The sequence below is a fragment of the Oncorhynchus tshawytscha genome, linkage group LG27 (genome assembly GCF_018296145.1).
Source record: "Oncorhynchus tshawytscha isolate Ot180627B linkage group LG27, Otsh_v2.0, whole genome shotgun sequence".
Classification (NCBI taxonomy): Eukaryota; Metazoa; Chordata; class Actinopteri; order Salmoniformes; family Salmonidae; genus Oncorhynchus; species Oncorhynchus tshawytscha.
In genome coordinates this window covers 1452501-1474634 of record NC_056455.1, presented here as the reverse complement: position 1 = coordinate 1474634, position 22134 = coordinate 1452501, and the positions used below count along the sequence as shown (strand labels likewise).

Here is a 22134-nt window from a genome sequence, read left to right as displayed (position 1 = left end):
GCCTCTATTTTGTGTGGTCACCAAAATACATTAATGTGCAAGAAGTATTCAGCCAAATGTGTAAAATTGAGGTTCAAGAAAACATTTCTTATTTAAAAAAAATCTGTTTATAATAAGCTGAAGAAAAACAACTCAATACTGCTAACTTTGGAGATATTTGGTCTCCAACCATTCCGGGCTGTAGCGTGTGGCCTGTTCTTTCTGTTTTAGAACATATCGGTGATGGCCTGTTGTGACGTAGCTATCTAACATGATGACCAGAAATAGCAGCTTCTCCTGCACACACTGAGCTGAAAAGGTCACGTTGCTTTTATGTAGGCCAAAGTTCTAGTCCATCATGTCATCTTTTGTGTCCTCACCATGGTCTTGGGGACCTGCACATTGGGTGCATTAGGCTATAGCCTACCAAAGTTTAATTTATTGATAGATGTAGGCCTAAAAACACACAAACTGAAAAGTTGCTGAGTTGCAGTCTCCACACAACCTTGTTGACCACTAAACCATCAAAATATAGGGCTTAACGTGTATAAGTTACTCCCATAGCTCCAGACATAGCCTGCACATACATTTAGTACCTTTTTTTCACTAAATGTTATTTTAGTAATATCCGCAGAGAGATTTCAATAAATCGAATTTCTATATTTCAGTCGGTCAGTAATTTCATCCACGTCTCGGAGGTATCAGGCTATGCATTTAACGTGTTAAGGCGTTTCCCTTGTGAAAGGCCCTGTTTGGAGTTCGTCATCATTATTAAGGGACATCAGGAATATTTCGTGAGACTATAATTGTTGCCCGCTATAGAGGGCCTCTCGTAGAGACCTCCAGTTGGCCCTTATTTACCTCCCCAGGCAGTCAGTGTGTTTCGCGTCGTCTGCAAATTGCGCTGATAAATATGTAGCTATACCCGCACTAAGTTCTTTCAGCTTTACTTTAGGGCCAACGCACCTATACGTGAAACCCCTTATTTATTTAGAATACACTGTCCTTTTAAAATGACACGTGCGCACATGCTACAAGCAGCAAGCTCCCTTTACATACAGAGATTGCCTCGAGCGCTGAGGCGAGCGAACTGTGCAGCGCGAACGTTCTTTGGTTCTAGAATGGTCATGGTGAGAACGCAGGTCAAACAGAAAGACGCTCTTCTCTCCAGCGGAAATGAAAACTCCAGCCTGGATTTTTGGAAGTGGGCCTTTCCTTGCGAAAAAGCGCACCGCTCTATTAGTTTGGGTGTGAGAGGGGAAGGGAAGGGGGAAATGTGTCAGTCAAGAACGCTTCATTGCTCGAGGACAATCCCTCGCGCAGGACCGGTCTGTTTCAAGAGCAATCAGTCAATCCGCATTAATTATCCGCGCGCCCCCTCGGTATAGGGTAGCTCACGCTGGCACACGGACGGGAGAGAGATGGGAAGAGAAAATAAAAGAGTGTGTGTGCATGTGCGTGTGTGTGTGTTATGCTTTCTATACACATCGAGCAGGCGAGCACCCACCCAACCCCCACCTTTTAAGTGAAAAAGAACCAATACAAATCAGGCAGTAAAGGGCTTTTTCTTGTCACTAAATAAATTAAATGCAGATTTCTTTTTTAAGTGCGGGACCCCTTTTGTGAGGCTAGGAACATAATTCTGTATTGTCCGGATGTCATTGGTTTTAAAGACAACGGTGCTAGAGAATGGAATTGGAGCGTGAGGTTGGAAGGTGATTTCTTCGGGGGAAATCACAACGATATTCATGAAAATGTTGTATTTTTATCTGTAGAGGAAGGTGCCTTTGTTTATCACTGAGCATGCACCTCCTAACGCAATGAAAGCATGACATTTAAGTTGAATAGAAACTGCTGTCTATATATCCGACATTACAGTGGTTTTACGAATGTAGTATCTCATGGGCTTCGTCTGTTTTGATCAACCTAATGGGCACTATATTTGGCAAATTTGGGGCGGCACAAGTCTGTCCTCAGAATATCGATGATCAGATTTGGACCTTTCCCACCTGGCACAGACGTGAATTCAACATCTATTCCACGTTGGTTCAACTTAATTTAATTGAAAAGACGCGGAAACAACGTTGATTCAACCAGTGTGTGCCCAGTGGGTTTAGTCAAAGCGTAGAGATCGTGTGTGTCTGTGGGGGATGACGACTCCAACCCATCGACAGGCCACTGGGGGTCAGGACCCATGGAATGCGGTGTGCATATGTAGATTGCAGTGAGCGAACGATTCAATTATGGATTATGCGCAAAAATCTATTCGTTTTTATATTATTTTATTCATTAATTAATTTGTTGCAATACATAAAATACTAATTTCTAAGCTACATTTAGTTGCATTGCTGTTGTCCAGGACAGACAATTTTGGATGTTGTTTGATACTGCTGGTCGGATGTTGGGATTGGGGTGTTTGTTGTGGTTTTACCAAAAGGAGATTGATTGAATAATACAGATATCAAAAGTGCAAATCTAATATTTATTCTGTCTGTCTGCTCATTAGATCTACCCCAGAAATGCAGAGATATTATCTTCGTCTGGGTTTTTTATGTTGTCTAAATTATGGTTTTGCAGTCAATTATATCATGATTATATTTTGGGTACATTACCTCTTTTTTTAGCAGTTAGACCCAAGAACATTTATAACATGTCAGTCAAATGTCACCAGTGTTATAACGTTGCGTAATAAACTATGATATTTTACATACATTTTCATTACTATTATCATTAGGCTAGTATTATTAGCCTGTGTTTAATCAGTGAATTTAATTATGAAATCCTTCACCAATAAAGCACTATAGGACCGTTCTGAATTACAAGCGATTGGATTTAGCCTATTCTTAGAGAGAACATGTTTCTAAAAATGTTTCTCCGTCATTATTTTCCACCCTTATTGATATAGACTATTGTTGATATTTTCTTGTAGCAAACAATGTATGTAGCTAATCCCAATTCATGGTAACAAGTAAACCAACACCCATGTGAGATGTCCTTGAACAGTTATGGTAATAATCCAATTTGCGATTGTAATTTATTTAAAAACGGAAATATCCACTTACTTTAGCATGGTTACTGAATAACTGCAATAAAAACGTACGCGAACGTTTTAGAAACACGGATGTAATGACATGAGTCCAACGTTTTCTACCACATAATCACTCTCGCGCTCCATCTCCGCGTATTTCTTTAGGAAAAAAAAACGTTTTTGCGGTTCGTATCTTGGAAAAACAGAATTTTCATTTCCAATAAGAGCTAAATAGTTGTTTCTTGTCATTGAAGACATTTTACCTTCCCTTTTCTCTATGTAACGTTGTTATTCCATCGCATTAATCCGCAAATCTAGCCTCTACGTTTAATACAACATGTAATTTCCCCCTTTTTAACGTATTCCCTTTGATTTAGTCACTCTTGACACCACTTTTGCTCTGGGGCCAACGGGGTTCGCCGTGGGGGCGCCTTGAAACAGCCCCTCCTTATCTCCTTTCATCATTCAACCCGGGGCCGCCTTGAAACCGCAGGGCCAGTAATTGCTTTTTTCAGTCAGCCCAGTGCGGACTGGCCAGCAGCCAATCAGAGCCTTGTTTACACTTGGTGATTGACAGCTCTCTGGCAACATGCCAACCAATCAGACACTTTACTCAGACCGAAGGCTGGAGTTTTAACCCTTTACTTGCAGTTAAAACAAACTGGGAATATTAGCTTATAGCTCATGATTTTTGGCATGGAAATACGCAAGGCCATATCCTTCCTTCTTTAATTCACTAAATTAGTGAACTGTGAGCAAAACTAACCCCGAGGACAGTACATTACATTGTGATTCGATTTCCCTAAGTGTGTGTCATGACAGTAAACATAAACAGACACCAACGTTTTTACTTCCCCAGTAATTTAGTCTATTAGAATCAAATTTGACTTCCTCCTGCATTTCTGTTGTTCTTTAATTGCCCTTTAAGCTACTATTTGGCCTATATTTAGCTTATTTTACAAATACATATTTGTAGGCATTTCATAATAAATGGGATACTCAGGTGTAAGCCATTTTATTACATGTGTTTATTAGGCAAAATAAATTAAATTGGCCTGATTAAACTGATAATTGAAAACGTTAGCCTATTTCTGGTGACATAAGTAAGGTCTAAGTGTGAAGCTTTGAAAAAAAAAACGTTATTGTAAAATAATACAAATAAAAACTGGGGCGCAGGTAGCCTAGTTGTTAGAGCATTGGGCCAGAAACCAAAAAGTTTGCTAGGTTGAATCCCCGAGCTGACAAGGTAAAATTATGTCATTCTGCACCTGACCAAGGCAGTTAGCCCACTGTTCCCAGGCCGTCATTGTAAATAAGAATTTGTTCTTAACTGACTTGCCTAGTTAAATAAAAAAATATCCAAAAGAAAAGTATTGTTTTAACGTAGTTTGGTGATTGACGTGTAGTTCATGTGATCACAAAATATTCTGTGGACTTCCTAGTGATCAAAAGTCCTGTATTTTCTGCTGTTCACTCACAGAGCTGTGCTGTGTTTTGATGATATCTCCTGACATTTGCATGCTACGCTCTGGAAAGGGCTATGCTCTGGCAAGGGCTTAAATCAAACGCCCGCCGTTTTGTTTTAGGAATCCAGCAGCATTCCTATTGGTTCAGGGCATCTTCCAACCAGAGTTTCTGTTTATCGCGGGGCGCGCCTCACGGACACGCTTCTCATTGTATTTATCAAACCAATGGGAGAGTGCGTTCCCCTACTGTCCCTCCTTCGCTCGTAGTTGAGTGGCACTAGCGGATACAGTGGGAGAGTTTCTGTGTGGATGTACGAGCTTAGATTCACTAGAAGCCTGTACTTCTACGATGCATCTCTATACCTCAACTGCACACTACAATCTGCAGACTAGGATGTAACTATTTCCACATGTTTTCCTTTTTGTACGCCGCATTTTTTCCTTTGTATATTTTTGTACATTTTTTAAAAATAATTAATTGTTATGCAAGGAATAACTTACCAGTAAGTAATTTATTTATTGTGTCCATTTTGAATGTGTATAATAATAAACATCTATACTTTCAACTTCTGCTTTTAAAAGAGTCTTTGTAGTAGAACATTTATGGGTTATTTTAGACTGCGTAAAGACAAGATGCATTAATTTAAATCACACGGCACATATGCTCCATTGCTTAGTAGTAGTCCAGTAGTATAGTAATATAATGAAAGTAACAACAATATTAATATTTCTAACAAAATAATAATAATTATAAATAGTACAATGACAAATACTATAATGACTATAGTATATAACAAAAATGCATGAGAATATAGCCATTTTAACATTTGTACTTAAGCCAAGTGAAGGTTCCTTCCTTATGCTGTTGACAAGCTAAACGTTGATTGTTGTATAGACAATCATTGTTATTGTACAATTAAACAATCATCTACAAAACCTCTCTCCTGACGAGATGAGGTGCCACGTTTAAAATATAATTATCTTAACAGAATTGAAATGTAATTTGTTTCTATGCATTATAAGACGCGCTTTTACCCGTGGTTCAGATAAACTAATAATGGATTATATTGTAGTTTTGTTGTTTTAATATCAGTAGGCCTATTTTATTATAGGCTTGGCCTACTGCAGTTTTTCACAGTTGTTATGGAGGGGGCTTTGCCAGTAGACAGTTCTTGCCGAGTCCCACCAGGCAGGTTTCGCTGTGCTTGGAGTGTCCCTCGCTTAACTGGCCTTTGAATATCTTGATTTAGTATCCCAGTTATGGTTTGTGACTTCGCTTTACTGCAAAATCGTGAATTGCAGCTCTTGGGCCTAACGTAAAGCCGTGTAGTGAACAAATAACAGTGACAACAGTGATGCCCTTATGAGAGTCTATTATTTTTCAGAAGAGTTTGTGCGTTCTATGCCCAAAATACCTTAGTTTTATTACAATCTCATCTCATGTGGGGAATTGGGAAGAAAGGATAAATTCGTGCTTCCACCTCAGTGTTTAGGCAGGCTTTTCGTGTATTGCCGTTTGGCTGGTAGTTTTCTAAAGGTTTTTTTTGTTGTCTCCTGATAGTTTGACCCTTTGGGGGCAGCGATGGAGGAGGGGGGTAGAGAGAAAGACTGTCGGGCAGAGAGGAGTGGAAGGAAAGGAAGTCTCAGCGTCTCCTAGCCTACTCCCACGTTGATCCCAGATTTAAATTAGGCCCAGGCTACCTGTTTTTTAATCAGATTTGAATGTGTTTTTTTTATGTGATTGCCTCTAGTCAGCTAAGTGACACGGTTGAAGGACGGTAAAGCCTATGGTCCTACATTGATTGTAGATGTTGTTTGGTCGAAATGCATAGCTTGGGTGGCTTCGTTTTGACTTGGAATGTAAACATTTTAGACGTTTGTTTACGAGGAATAATGTAAAAAATATTCTGCGTGAAATGAGAGGAAGCGATGTATCTTCGATTGTTGCAAAATGAAATTCCATAATAGTTTTTCATGGTTCCACTATTAGACATAAAGAAGATAAAACACTTTAAACGTTTAACTCTGAAAGCACCTTTAGCCTTTAATGTAACGATTTGATTAAAAATATCATAAAAAATGTGCACGTTTAAAATGTAATTATTTTAATATAATTTAAATGTATTTGGTTCTATGCATTCTAACACCGTTTTTTTGTAACAGAATTAAACATATATATATATTTTTTTATCACATTGTGAGAAGTGTAGGCCAATACCATTTTTCAACGATTGTCAACATTTTGAATAAAAATACACTCTAACACGTTGTCATGCTCAAGGATTTGGATACATGTGTAATTCTCACTGAGCACCGTGCGCGCGCGCACACACACACACACATTCGTCAGTAGCCTATGCTGCCTGAACATATAAGCCTGTGCTCTGTCGTTGAGAGAGGCTTGTCTAGCTCAGAATTCCTGAACGTTTCAGTTTGACTACTGTTCTAGAGTAGAATGTTCGCTGTATACTTTTCTCCTTGAAATAGCAAGCGGACCAGTTGGTTTAGCTCGCCATTTATATTTTCTTTGTTCTCTTACCTTACCTTTTGCTGATATAATTGAAGTTCACCAATCACCATATCAGTAGTGCCTGAATGGAGGTGCTATTGAAGCGGCCTAATACATTGCCCAGTGAGATGTGTTTTGTGAACACAGGCCCACCTATCCAAATTTGAGCGCCATGGGGTGTCCCATTGAACCGAATGACTAGGGGTATAAGGCACATATGAGTATGTTGATTCCCATTCCTATATTTATTGCTTAAGTCTCTATCCCCGGCGGTTAACGTAATTTAGTTGGTGTTGTTATTATACATGTCCTACGGATGCACCCACCCATACATGCATTTTAAGTGATTACCACTGTGAAAGGGGTGAAAGGCAATGTTGACTTAACTTTTAAATTACCTTTGCGATAAACAAGCGATTTCAATGCCTTTTCTCAAGCACATTCAGACTATATATGCCAGTAAAGAAAATACACATTTACAGACATAAAGGAGCTTGTCAAAATTCACGGACGTGACAGAATTGTCCCAAGTCTAACAAAATACTGTAGCTGATACATTTCAATATATTTATGCCTACATTTCAGTCTTAATAGTATTTTGTTTACATCCTACATATTTATAATGTAGCATATTCTCCTTTTGATGATTTGCAGTAGGTTATGGTCAAGGAAGCAGTTTTGATGCTTGGAGTTTGAAAATTACAAAATTGGTCTGTAATGGACTGACTGAAAGATCAAACATTTGCTTCAGGTGAGATATGGACGAACGTCTAATTCCGACGTGAGACTGAGAGATGGTAGACCCCCCCAGACTGACTCATCTATAGGTTTCAGAATACACCGAAGTAGTATAGCGTTATTATCCCCTACAGTGAAACAACCCGTAGTTTAAGATGACCACTCCTTTTGTTGTTCCGTTTGTAGCCACCCTGCTCTTTCTTGTCTGCCATGAAGACGAGTAAGCGGTTTGAGTCTGCATTCTACCGTAGGCTACTGTAGACTGGGTAGGCTATTTGTTTTGGGGTTTCATTTAGTCAAACCTTTTAGCATTCTTTTACTGATACTTAAAAACACTTGATGTTATACTTTTGTAATGCAAGGAAATAAAGTGTAGTTGGCAACATTAGACAGGATGAGTGTGAGAATTACACGCCTCAATTGATCTTTCAGAGATTTTGTCCCATTGTTTACGGTGCATTGACGTGGTCTTGTGTTTTCTCTTTGTAGAACATGACCGGGACATACTTTTTGGTGGGCAAGGCAAATACTCGAATGAGTTCAAGACGACCTATCCGAAGTTCATAAAAGGGATTATTGAATCTAGACAGCGTTCGATGCTTCTGGCTTTTCCTCTGGATTTGGGATTTATTGCTTCTCGACAGAATGGAAAGCCGGGATTTCGCTCCTCCACACCACCTCTTGACAGAGCGGGGCGCGCTGGTTCACCACGCCTCCTCTCGGATAGCTTCTGGCGGCCGAGGCACGGTGCAGCACCCCGCTCACTTCCAGCCTGGAAAGTACTATTCCTCTCACATCGCCATGGCCCCACATTCAGGTTGGTGGAAATACGAATTTGTTGAAATATAAGATTAATTGTGCGATTTTATAAATGAGTCTCTGGTGTTTTTGGCCTGTTTGAAAGTGGGACGGACATACCGTGTGCGTCTACCGTGGTAAACTTAACCCTGCCGTTTGTCAGGGACGAACGAGAGTTTATTGGAAAAGGAAATGAGTTAGACGATGTGGTCATTCTCGAAATTAGGAATTACTGTGGACTCTTGATATTTTATGTTCCAGTTTTAGTCAATATTATATTTTATTGAACCGTTTCTAGCGCTGTTTCTTACATACCCTGTCAGAACCGAGTGTAGGCTACTTTAATATGAAAAATAAGCGTGCATTTTATAAAAGTAAACACAAAATAAACTTAATTTGTTAAATTACAGATTTAGTGAGACTAAACCTATTCTAGACAATACGATTTATAGTTAGAACACAATATACAACGTTATTATATAAAATAGATTATTACATAATTCAGAAATATTATGGGATTATTTAGAAAGAGTAAAGGATTATTAGGCCTACAATACATTATTTGCTTTCAAGTGACATGGAATCTTTCCAAATGAAGTTGGATAGTTTCACCTCCCAAAAATCTGTTTAGTAAAATGGACTAATCCTAATGTTATAAATGGGTTTTAATCCATTTGTAACTTTATGTTGCCTCATTTACCATCAACCGTTTGTCCTTTGCTAAAAGTATTGTTGTATGTGCGTAGGCTAGGATACTGTAGACCTATTCCCGTGAGCGCGGTGCGTGTGGAGGAGTGACGTGCGAGCTGGTGCGTTCCTTTCCGTCTTCGGTGAGGCCCTGCGACTGTCCTGAGTCCGAGACCCGGGGGTCAGTCTGTAGGAGTGGAGAGGAGCCTGCGCTAATATAGGTGCGCGTAATACCAGACAATCCGGTTTCTATATTGAGCGCGGACGTGACGGGCGAGAATGGTTTGACAGTGCATGCATTAGATTTTAACAAGTAGCTTTGGTATCCTGTCCTAAAGGAGGAGGGGAGGGGGGAGTGAAGGTGTGTGTGTATGTGTGTGTGTGTAAGTGAAGGCTGGGGGAGGGGTGTCTGCTGCACCTAATCATGTAGTGAATCGTAAAACCGAGCGAATGCGTGTATAAATATAAAACCTATGTGTCTTGAGTGAAATCTCATTAATTTCTTATAAAACGTAGAGATACGAACCCGTGTTGTTGTCGTGATAGTTAAGAACATTTATTTTCTAGCTATAGATGTTGGTCTAAATGCATTACGCGTATCAATTCAATTGGGAATTTGAATCGTTTAGTATGCCAGGCCGTCTTTGTAAATACACATTTAGTGACTATACCTTCTGAATAAAGGTTGAATAAAGAGTTAATAAAGTAAAAATGAAATTTATGGGTAAATTAAATACAGACAGAATTTATTCTCACCACCTTTATGGGCATTTTACAGCGGCAGCACATGGTATTTAGCTGTGCATTTGAGAGCGTTTGGCATTGTCTGCTCTATTTTGTTGTACAGTAAGTTTATCACAGAGTATCATTGTAATAATAATAACTATATGAATTGCATTTTTATAGCCTTTTAGCGTTTATATAGTCTGAAAGTGTTTCACAATGTATGTTATCATATTTAGAATGCCGGTACTTCAGTATTGCTTCATTATTCCTGATGGATGACTGACATTCTGATGGGGATTGTTTTTTGGATGGGGTTCTGTTGTAAAGGGGCTGAGGAGGGGGGCACTTTGTGTTGGGCACCCCTTGAGATTCAGATAGCTGTCTGCCTGGCCCTAGGCCACTGGGCAGGGGTTGATGTGATGTGTGGTGCAGGCAGGGCAGGCGGGGGCGTCAGGGGGAGTCAGGGGGAGGAGGAAAGGTTTTTGGGGGTAAGTTAGATCTCCTCTTGCTGGGACGACTCTCCCCCCAAAACACACACACACACACACACACACACACACACACACACACACACACACACACACACACACACACACACACACACACACGCACACACGCACAGATTCACCAATGTTTTGCATCTGCAGCAGGGTAATTCCAGAATCTTATGAGGAAATGGTGAGGGAAAATGTACATTTCCTTCTTTTACCATCGTTGTTTTGCTAAATCTGTATTTGAACACCAGTGGTATTGTGTTGTCTGTGGCTAAATGGGTTCTATTATATCTGAACTGGGACCATTTGTCAGGTTCATATCTGAACTGGGACCATTTGTCATTCTCTCTCTCTCTCTCTCTCTTCTCTCTCTCTCTCTCTCTCTCTCTCTCTCTCTCTCTCTCTCCCTCCCTCTCGCTCCTCTAGGCTGTAGTTGTTTCAGTGCAGATGAGGGTTGTGTCTAGTCTGTAGGTAGATGTATAGTTGAACAGGTGTGCTGTATCATGGAGGGTGTGGCTGAGCCTCCTTGCACAGGTTTGTCACTTTTCAGAAGGTGTGGATTAGTGTGTGTGAACGCTTACGTTTGAGCTCCTAATCCTAACCCTAAGACTAACCCTAGCTCCTAACCCTAACCCTTAACGTAATTCAAACCCTAATCCTAAACCCCCTAAAAATAGCATTTGATCTTGTGATGACTTGCAAAATTGTTCATTTATTATTCTTGTGGGAATTTCTGATCCTCTCTCTTCTTCTCCTTTTTCTCTCTCTCCCCCTCTCTCTCTTCTCCTTTTTCTCTCCCTCTCTCTCTTCTCCCTTTTCTCCTCCTCTCTCTTCTTCTCCTTTTTCTCCCCCCCTCTTCTTCTCTTTTATCTCCTCTTTTCTCTCTCTCTCCCCTCTCTCTTCTCTTTTTCTCTCCTTTTTCTCTCCCTCTCTCTCTTCTCCTTTTTCTCTCCCTCTCTCTCTTCTCCCTTTTCTCCCCCTCTCTCTTCTTCTCCTTTTGCTCTCTTTCCTTCTCTCTCTTTTCCTCTCTCCATAAGTGCTGTGTCTCATTATGTCAGCACTGGCTCCTACACTGTCCTGTGTGTGTGTTTGCTGGTGTGTGTGTTGGGTATTTGTGTGTGGGTGTGTGCCGTGTGTGATGTGTGTTCTGTGTGTGTGTGTGTATCAGACACTGTCTCACACTCCGCAGCCCTGTCCAGTCATTCTGATGCCTCGTTTGGACTCGGAGCCAGCGAGCAAGCTGATTGGCTAAGGTGTTTGAGGTGCTAGCTTCGGGGTGCCATTACTTTGATCGCCACAGTTACAGAGAAGAGACACCGCCCCCCATCCAATGGCAGAGTTGTTAGCGTGTCTGTCTGTCTGTCTGTCTGTCTGTCTGTCTGTCTGTCTGTCTGTCTGTCTGTCTGTCTGTCTGTCTGTCTATCTGTCTGTCTGTCTGCCTGCCTGTCTGTCTGCCTGTCTGCCTGTCTGTTTGTGTAAGAGGTAGACTAGACACAGAGTTAGTAAACGGAGAGACTCGTCTCCCTCTCTGGGGCGCTGTGTGTTGGAGATAAGGGTGTGTGTCTGTCTGTCTGTGCCTTTAGTCGGAGGAGAATGTCCTCTGATCATATTTAAGGCTGTGAATCTAGAATAGTTCCTTTTCCCTCAGGCCTCCCTTCCAGCACATGTATTTCTATGGACACCAGCACTGTTCATGACACAAACTGTTCACACCCCTTTTGTTGGGGGAGATACAATTTTGCAGGTTTAAGGCTTATTTCCTGCAATTCTACACGATGCCATGGGGTGCTGAGAACATTTTGCAAGTTTAAAGCTTTAAAGCTTATTTTCTTGCAATTCTATACATTTTTCCATGTCTAATGTTTATTCATGTGATATTTGAGTGACTCAGACATTACAACAATATCCTTGGGATAGAAAAACCTAGCTAAAAAAGGTCAGCTGACATGGGCTAGTTCATCTGGACATTTCTGACAAGTTATAAATAGCTCTCTAAGGTATGCGATGATTGACATGACAAGAATAAAACTGATGATGCACTACTCAACTTTGAAATTGCACCTTATGCATTCTACTATTACAACTTTCGATAGTAAGTTGAAAGATGGCCTGAGTTCCTTAAAATATATATGTATATTTTTTGGGTGGGGGGTCCCCCGTTCCCCCCAGGTCAACCCCTTGTGGACACAGTTTGGGAACCACTGCTCTATAGGAGCAGGGAGAAGGTGTAATGAACAGTCCTTTAGGGAGAAGGTGAAATGAGCAGTCCTCTAGGGAGCAGGGAGAAGGTGTAATGAACAGTTCTCTAGGGAGAAGGAAGAAGGTGTAATGAACAGTCGTCTAGGGAGAAGGCAGAAGGTGTATTGAACAGTCCTCTAGGTTAGAAGGGAGAAGGTGTAATGAACAGTCCTCTAGGGAGAAGGAGAAGGTGTAGGGAGTCCTCAGGGAGAAGGTGTATTGAACAGTCCTCTAGGTGAGAAGGGAGAAGGTGTAATGAACAGTTCTCTAGGGAGAAGGCAGAAGTGTATTGAACAGTCCTCTAGGTTAGAAGGGAGAAGGTGTAATGAACAGTTCTCTAGGGAGAAGGGAGAAGGTGTAATGAACAGTCCTCTAGGGAGAAGGAAGAAGGTGTAATGAACAGTCATCTAGGGAGAAGGCAGAAGGTGTATTGAACAGTCCTCTAGGTTAGAAGGGAGAAGGTGTAATGAACAGTCCTCTAGGTTAGAAGGGAGAAGGTGTAATGAACAGTCCTCTAGGTTAGAAGGGAGAAGGTGTAATGAACAGTCCTCTAGGTTAGAAGGGAGAAGGTGTAATGAACAGTCCTCTAGGTTAGAAGGAAGAAGGTGTATTGAACAGTCCTCTAGGTTAGAAGGGAGAAGGTGTAATGAACAGTCCTCTAGGTTAGAAGGAAGAAGGTGTATTGAACAGTCCTCTAGGTTAGAAGGGAGAAGGTGTAATGAACAGTCCTCTAGGTTAGAAGGAAGAAGGTGTATTGAACAGTCCTCTAGGGAGAAGGGAGAAGGTGTATTGAACAGTCCTCTAGGTCAGAAGGGAGAAGGTGTAATGAACAGTCCTCTAGGGAGAAGGGAGAAGGTGTAATGAACAGTCCTCTAGGTTAGAAGGGAGAAGGTGTAATGAACAGTCCTCTAGGTTAGAAGGGAGAAGGTGTAATGAACAGTCCTCTAGGTTAGAAGGGATAAGGTGTAATGAACAGTCCTCTAGGGTTAGAAGGGAGAAGGTGTAATGAACAGTCCTCTAGGGAGTAGGGAGAACAGTGTAGGTGTAATGAACAGTCCTCTAGAAGGGAGAAGGTTAGAAGGGAGAAGGTGTAATGAACAGTCCTCTAGGGAGGTGTAGGTATTGAACAGAGAAGGTGTAATGAACAGTCCTCTAGGTTAGAAGGGAGAAGGTGTATTGAACAGTCCTCTAGGTTAGAAGGGAGAAGGTGTATTGAACAGTCCTCTAGGTTAGAAGGGAGAAGGTGTAATGAACAGTCCTCTAGGTTAGAAGGGAGAAGGTGTATTGAACAGTCCTCTAGGTTAGAAGGGAGAAGGTGTATTGAACAGTCCTCTAGGGAGAAGGGAGAAGGTGTAATGAACAGTCCTCTAGGTTAGAAGGAAGAAGGTGTATTGAACAGTCCTCTAGGGAGAAGGGAGAAGGTGTATTGAACAGTCCTCTAGGTCAGAAGGGAGAAGGTGTAATGAACAGTCCTCTAGGGAGTAGGGAGAAGGTGTATTGAACAGTCCTCTAGGTTAGAAGGGAGAAGGTGTATTGAACAGTCCTCTAGGTTAGAAGGAAGAAGGTGTAATGAACAGTCCTCTAGGGAGCAGGTGTAATGAACAGTCCTTTAGGGAGTATGGAGAGGTGTGTAATGAATAGTCCTCTAGGGAGAAGGTGTAAGGAACAGTCCTCTAAGGAGAAGGTGTAATGAACAGTCCTTTAGGGAGTATGGAGAGGTGTGTAATGAATAGTCCTCTAGGGAGAAGGTGTAAGGAACAGTCCTCTAAGGAGAAGGTGTAATGAACAGTCCTTTAGGGAGTATGGAGAGGTGTGTAATGAATAGTCCTCTAGGGAGAAGGTGTAATGAACAGTCCTCTAGGGAGCAGGTGTAATGAACAGGCCTTTAGGGAGTATGGAGAGGTGTGTAATGAATAGTCCTCTAGGGAGAAGGTGTAAGGAACAGTCCTCTAGGGAGAAGGTGTAATGAACAGTCCTTTAGGGAGTATGGAGAGGTGTGTAATGAATAGTCCTCTAGGGAGAAGGTGTAAGGAACAGTCCTCTAGGGAGTAGGTGTAAGGAACAGTCCTCTAGGGAGAAGGTGTAAGGAACAGTCCTCTAGGGAGAAGGTGTAAGGAACAGTCCTCTAGGGAGAAAGTGTAATGAACAGTCCTCTTGGGAGAAAGTGTAATGAACAGTCCTCTAGGGAGAAGGTGTAAGGAACAGTCCTCTTGGGAGGAAGTGTAATGAACAGTCCTCTAGGGAGAAGGTGTAAGGAACAGTCCTCTAGGGAGAAAGTGTAAGGAACAGTCCTCTAGGGAGAAAGTGTAATGAACAGTCCTCTTGGGAGAAAGTGTAATGAACAGTCCTCTTGGGAGAAAGTGTAATGAACAGTCCTCTAGGGAGAAGGTGTAAGGAACAGTCCTCTAGGGAGAAGGTGTAAGGAACAGTCCTCTTGGGAGAAGGTGTTATGAACAGTCGTCTAGCGAGTAGGGAGAAGGTGTTATGAACAGTCGTCTAGCGAGTAGGGAGAAGGTGTTATGAACAGTCCTCTTGGGAGAAGGTGTTATGAACAGTCGTCTAGCGAGTAGGGAGAAGGTGTTATGAACAGTCCTCTTGGGAGAAGGGAGAAGGTGTTATGAACAGTCGTCTAGCGAGTAGGGAGAAGGTGTTATGAACAGTCATCTAGCGAGTAGGGAGAAGGTGTTATGAACAGTCCTCTTGGGAGAAGGTGTTATGAACAGTCGTCTAGGGAGAAGGGAGAAGGTGAAATGAACAGTCTGCTAGGGAGAAGGTGTCATGAACAGTCTGCTCGGGAGAAGGGAGAAGGTGTAATGAACAGTACTCTATTGAGTGGGGAGAAGGTGTAACGAACAGTCTGCTAGGGAGAAGGGAGAAGGTGTAACGAACAGTCTGCTAGGGAGAAGGTGTCATGAGCAGTCCTCTATTGAGTAGGGAGAAGGTGTAATGAACATTCCGCTAGGGAGATGGTGTCATGAACATTCCTCTAGGGAGAAGGGAGAAGGTGTTATGAACAGTTCTCTAGGGAGAAGGGAGAAGATGTTATGAACAGACCTCTCAGGAGAAGGTTGAAGTTGTAGTGAACAGTCCTTTCGGGAGAAGCTGTAATGTGTGTCTCCCTATAGCCGTACACTCCAGCCCTGATCACCCACCACAGGACTCACAGCTGGTGATTTTTGCTCACATTGTTGTAATACTTGGAGGAGGATATGAACGGACATATGAAGAAAGGATAAAGGGATGAGTGAGAAAGGAAGAGTAAGAGAGGAGGTAGAATTAAGGGAGAGAAGGAAGGAAGCAGGGAAAGGAGAAGAGGTGAGGTGGAATTAAACAGCAGCAGGGTGAGGATGGAGGGAGAGTGGAGCAGAGAGGCTAGGAGGAGAGAGGGAAAGGAGGAGTGGAGAGAGGGAAGAGAGAGAGCGAGAGTGGCTGAGCATTTCCACCTGGTTGATAATCCAGTCAGATTACCGGTGCCTGAAAGCACCGACCGCCGTCCCCGGCAACTCATCCGAACATCTCCGCGGGAACACTCTGGCTCATAAGTAGTGTGTGTTTGTGTGTGTGTTTGTATGTATGTGTGTCAGTGATGAGTCAGCAGATCAGTCGAGCCACAGGTAGAGAAAGCGACAGGCCCGAGCCTCCCTCACCGTTCTCCCTAGATGAGAAGCCTTCATCTGGGGCATGGCAGGCGAAGCAACCCCTTCTCTGGAGCTGGAGCTGGTGGTGGTAGAGCTAGCGGGTTGGTGGTGGAGATCATGTGGTTTAGCCCACGCTTAGAGACAGTGTACAGCGGGTTGGTGGTGGAGATAACATAGTTTAGCCCACGCTTAGAGACAGTGTACAGCGGGTTGGTGGTGGAGATCATGTGGTTTTAGCTTAGAGACCACGGGTTGGTGGTGGAGATCATGTGGTTTAGCCCACGCTTAGAGACAGTGTACAGCGGGTTGGTGGTGGAGATCATGTGGTTTAGCCCACGCTTAGAGACTGTGTACAGCAGGTTGGTGGTGGAGATAACATAGTTTATCCCACGCTTAGAGACAATGTACAGCAGTTTGGTGGTGGAGATAACATAGTTTAGCCCACGCTTAGAGACAGTGTACAGCGCTCTTCAAATAGCTACTACACGCCAGTCAGCCAGCCAGCCACTCATCCAGTCAGCCAGCCAGCCAGTCATTCACACACACACGCTCACTTGCACGATCACAGTAGTACTGCCGGCACAATGTTGTATGGGTTGACTAATTATTTCTACTCTGCATCTATTATGTAGGGTGTTTGTCAGTGGCACTGCTGAATATTATGTGTTAACGTAATGGAACCAATCAATTATTATATATTTTTTCCTGGGATGTGAACTTATGGACTGAGTGATGACACTTATTGTGGACAGCTACCTCTTGCCTCGGGGTCAAGGCATCCGCTGTTCACAAGAGCCAGAGCGATGACATCATTTGCCAGGGACAGACATGATGTCATCCAGGATGAGAATCCTTCTCGGGCGGCTGGTCTGGCACGTGAAACACACACTAGCGTCCAGAGATGCAGCCACGACAACCCTCAATACCTGCAAATAGCCACCTGATATGGCCCTGAAATGGCCTTGTCCAGCTGAAATGTGTATGCTTCTTATTTGGTTAATGTCAGCGCTCGGTGCTGCATCTCAGCTCTGCTCATTCATATTGTAATGCTGTCTATTGAGCAGTGTTTGTCTGTTAATGTGTCAGGGTCTTAGATGGATGGAGAGGTCCTTGGTTCACAGAGAGGTGAAGGAATACAGGGGAACAGTGACACTAGAAGGGCATGAAGAATCTGACCTGAAGTTGAGGGAGCATGATCCTTCCATTCTATTTTGTTGTCTCTCCTTTCTTTTCCTTCTGTTGTCCATGATAACCTCTTTATCAAATGTACTGTCTTTCTCTAGCCCTTTTTGCTGTCTGGACTGTATACTGTTCTGGACTGTAAACTGGACTGTAAACTGTTCTGTAAACTGTTCTGGACTGTAAACTGTTCTGTAAACTGTTCTGTAAACTGTTCTGTAAACTGTTCTGGACTGTAAACTGGACTGTAAACTGTTCTGTAAACTGTTCTGGACTGTAAACTGTTCTGGACTGTAAACTGGACTGTAAACTGTTCTGTAAACTGTTCTGGACTGTAAACTGTTCTGGACTGTAAACTGTTCTGGACTGTAAACTGTTCTGGACTGTATACTGTTCTGGACTGTAAACTGGACTGTAAACTGGACTGTAAACTCTTCTGGACTGTATACTGTTCTGGTTCTGTAAACTGGACTGTAAACTGGACTGTAAACTCTTCTGTAAACTGTTCTGGACTGTAAACTGTTCTGGACTGTAAACTGTTCTGTAAACTGTTCTGGACTGTAAACTGGACTGTAAACTGTTCTGTAAACTGTTCTGTAAACTGTTCTGGACTGTATACTGTTCTGGACTGTAAACTGTTCTGTAAACTGTTCTGGACTGTAAACTGTTCTGTAAACTGTTCTGGACTGTAAACTGTTCTGTAAACTGTTCTGGACTGTAAACTGTTCTGTAAACTGTTCTGGACTGTAAACTGGACTGTAAACTGTTCTGTAAACTGTTCTGTAAACTGTTCTGGACTGTATACTGTTCTGGACTGTAAACTGGACTGTAAACTGTTCTGTAAACTGTTCTGGACTGTAAACTGTTCTGGACTGTAAAACTGTTCTGGACTGTAAACTGTTCTGGACTGTATACTGTTCTGGACTGTAAACTGGACTGTAAACTGTTCTGTAAACTGTTCTGTAAACTGTTCTGGACTGTAAACTGTTCTGGACTGTAAACTGTTCTGTAAACTGTTCTGGACTGTAAACTGGACTGTAAACTGTTCTGTAAACTGTTCTGGACTGTAAACTGTTCTGGACTGTAAACTGTTCTGTAAACTGTTCTGGACTGTAAACTGTTCTGGACTGTAAACTGTTCTGTAAACTGTTCTGGACTGTAAACTGGACTGTAAACTGTTCTGTAAACTGTTCTGTAAACTGTTCTGGACTGTAACTGTTCTGGACTGTAAACTGGACTGTAAACTGTTCTGTAAACTGTTCTGGACTGTAAAACTGTTCTGGACTGTAAACTGTTCTGGACTGTAAACTGTTCTGGACTGTAAACTGGACTGTAAACTGTTCTGTAAACTGTTCTGTAAACTGTTCTGGACTGTAAACTGTTCTGGACTGTAAACTGTTCTGTAAACTGTTCTGTAAACTGTTCTGGACTGTAAACTGGACTGTAAACTGGACTGTAAACTGGACTGTAAACTGGACTGTAAACTGTTAAACTGTTCTGACTGTAAACTGTTCTGGACTGTAAACTGTTCTGTAAACTGTTCTGGACTATAAACTGGACTGTAAACTGTTCTGTAAACTGTTCTGGACTGTAAACTGTTCTGGACTGTAAACTGTTCTGTAAACTGTTCTGGACTGTAAACTGGACTGTATACTGTTCTGGACTGTAAACTGGAATGTAAACTGGACTGTAAACAGGACTGTAAACTGTTCTGGACTGTAAACTGTTCTGGACTGTAAACTGTTCTGGACTGTAAACTAGACTGTAAACTGTTCTGGACTGTAAACTAGACTGTAAACTGTTCTGTAAACTGTTCTGGACTGTAAAACTGTTCTGGACTGTAAACTGGACTGTAAACTGTTCTGTAAACTGTTCTGTAAACTGTTCTGGACTGTAAACTGGACTGTAAACTGTTCTGTAAACTGTTCTGTAAACTGTTCTGGACTGTATACTGTTCTGGACTGTAAACTGGACTGTAAACTGGACTGTAAACTGTTCTGTAAACTGTTCTGTAAACTGTTCTGGACTGTAAACTGGACTGTAAACTGGACTGTAAACTGTTCTGTAAACTGTTCTGTAAACTGTTCTGGACTGTAAATTGTTCTGGACTGTAAACTGTTCTGGACTGTAAACTAGACTGTAAACTGTTCTGGACTGTAAACTGTTCTGGACTGTAAACTAGACTGTAAACTGTTCTGGACTGTAAACTAGACTGTATACTGTTCTGGACTGTAAACTAGACTGTAAACTGTTCTGGACTGTAAACTGTTCTGTTCTGTAAACTGTTCTGGACTGTAAACTGGACTGTAAACTGTTCTGGACTGTAAACTGTTCTACATTTTACTGCAATGAATGCTACCTAAATGAATAAAGGTTGAGTATAAACTGTTGTTTAGCTGGTCCGTCCCCTGCCAGTGTGTGTGTAGACGTGTGTGCGCACACGTGTGTGTGTGTTTAAGTGAGTGTGTATCTTGTGTGTGCATGCAAGGAAGTGCCTGTGTGGATCAGCGTGGAAGGTTATACAGTAACACATGAAAGCGTTAAATCTATTCAGGATCCTCTGTTGAATATGCATGCAGATCTGTGAGTGTGTTCCTGTCTCCTGAAAGCTCTCAGCCCAGTGCAGAGAGAGAGAAAGAGGGTGAGGAAACAAGAAAAAAGAGAGACAGAGAAAAAAAGAAAAACTAAGATCCATCATCAGTCATTCATGGATAATCAGTCTCATGGACACACACACACACACACACACACACACACACACACACACACACACACACACACACACACACACACACACACACACACACACACACACGCACACCCTACAGCCTGGGCCCTAAATCCTTTGGGGACTCGCTGTGTGTATGTCTGTCTAAATTTGGCTGTTCGCTGATTAAAACCAAATTCAATTTTTTGGCTTCATTCTCTCTATCTTTGATTGCAAGTTTAGTATTTGTCCTCCTTTTTGTTTTTCCATTCTTGTCACTTTGTTCATCATCTGCTGTCCTTTTCAGTCTTTTTTCCTACGAATATGTATGTTTTTTAATGTTGTAAGCCTGCATGCATGCATTACGTGTGTGCTTACTTATGCATGCTCGAGGCAATTGTGTGCATATCGGTTGTTGTTTTTCTGTGCAGATGTGTGCATGTCTATGTGTGTGTGTCTGAGTTACACTCCAGTCGTCTTAACTTTGACTCTTTGGATTCTCATTGGATTCAATGAGCCCCCCCCCTCTCTCTCTCTCTCTCTCGTTCTCTCTCTCTTTTTCTTCCCCTCTCTCTCTCTCTCTCTCTCTCTCTCTCTCTTTCTTCCCTCTCTCTCTCTCTTTCTTCCCTCTCCCTCTCTCTTTCTTCCCTCTCTCTTTCTTCCCTCTCTCTTTCTCTCTCTCTCCAATTCAATTTGCCTTATTGGCATGATGTAACAATGTTCATATTGCCAAAGCTTACTTTGGATATTTACGATATGAAAATAATAAGAATCAAAATTGTCAACGGGACAAAAGTAACAACAATAACCAAGGGTCAAAATAACCATACATTGAACAATAACAATAAGCATTTAGTAGAGGACATAGTAGAGGCAGGTTGATTGGTCTGTCAGACACTGTCCCTCATCTTATGGCAGGCAGCAATGTAGTGCGCTGCCAACCCACAGCTCTCTGCGTCCTCCCCCAACAGCCTACTCTCATCAGAGAGGTCTTGGAAACCTTGAATAAGGGTTTCAAATTTGGGGAAATGACACTCTCTAATGGTTAAATATTTTTTTACATTTTGTCAGGAAATGCAGTTCTGTCTCAGGTTTTGCTGTTGTGCAGTGGTTTCACAGCCTTTCCTCTACAGGGAGCCAGGTTTTCCTGTGTCTACCCTTCTCAATGGCAAGGCTGTGTTACCTGAGCCTGTACTTTGTCAAGGTTTTTCTAAGGTTTTGATCAGTAACCAAGGTTAAATAGTTAGCCACGGCGTACTGTCGATTTAGGGCCAGATAGCACTGCATTTTGCTTTGTGTTTGTGTTTCCCAATAAGAAATGTAGTTTTGTTTTGATTGTGTTGTAATTTGTTTAATTCTGAATGATTGGATGTTCTGGTCCTGAGGCTTCAGTGTGTTAGTAGAACAGGTTTGTGAACTCAGCCCCAGGACCAGCTGGATTAGGGGACTCTTTTCTTTGCTCAGGTCTTGGCATTGCGGGGCTTGGTAATGATATTAGAGGGGGTCACTGTATTTTAGATGTTTCCAAAACTTAATTGCTCTTTTTTGAGTATTTATTATTAGTGGATATTGGCCTAATTCTGCCCTGCATGCATTGTTTGTAGTTTTCCTCTGGACATGTAGGAGAATCTTACAGAACTCTGCATGCAGGGTTTCAATGGGGTTTTTGTCCCATTTGATGAAATCTTGTTTTGCAAGTGGACCCCACACCTCGCTGGCATAAGGTGCAATTGCTTCAATAACACATTCAATTAGTTTTAGCCTAATTTTAATAGGCATTTCAATTTGAATTTGTTTTTTAATGGCGTAGAATTCCCTGCGTACTTTCTCTCTCAGTTCATTCACTGCCTCATTAAGGTGTCCAGTTGAGCTTATTTTTAAACCTAAGTAATTGTAGTGTGTGCAGTACTCTATATATTTTGTACCAATTGGTCTAATTCCCTGAGA

General features: G+C 42.0%; 1 protein-coding gene across 1 annotated transcript in view; it reads left to right on the top strand.

Annotated features, from left to right (window-relative positions):
- Positions 1-4568: 4568 nt before the first annotated feature.
- The window catches only part of LOC112261302 (BAH and coiled-coil domain-containing protein 1), a 97602-nt gene continuing 80036 nt past the window's right edge, over positions 4569-22134 (top strand). Inside the window, exons 1-2 of the mRNA XM_042307090.1 lie at positions 4569-4976; positions 8210-8537. Coding sequence (XP_042163024.1) covers positions 8366-8537 — 172 coding nt within the window. The 5' untranslated portion in view covers positions 4569-4976; positions 8210-8365. The remainder of the gene's footprint in view (positions 4977-8209; positions 8538-22134) is intronic.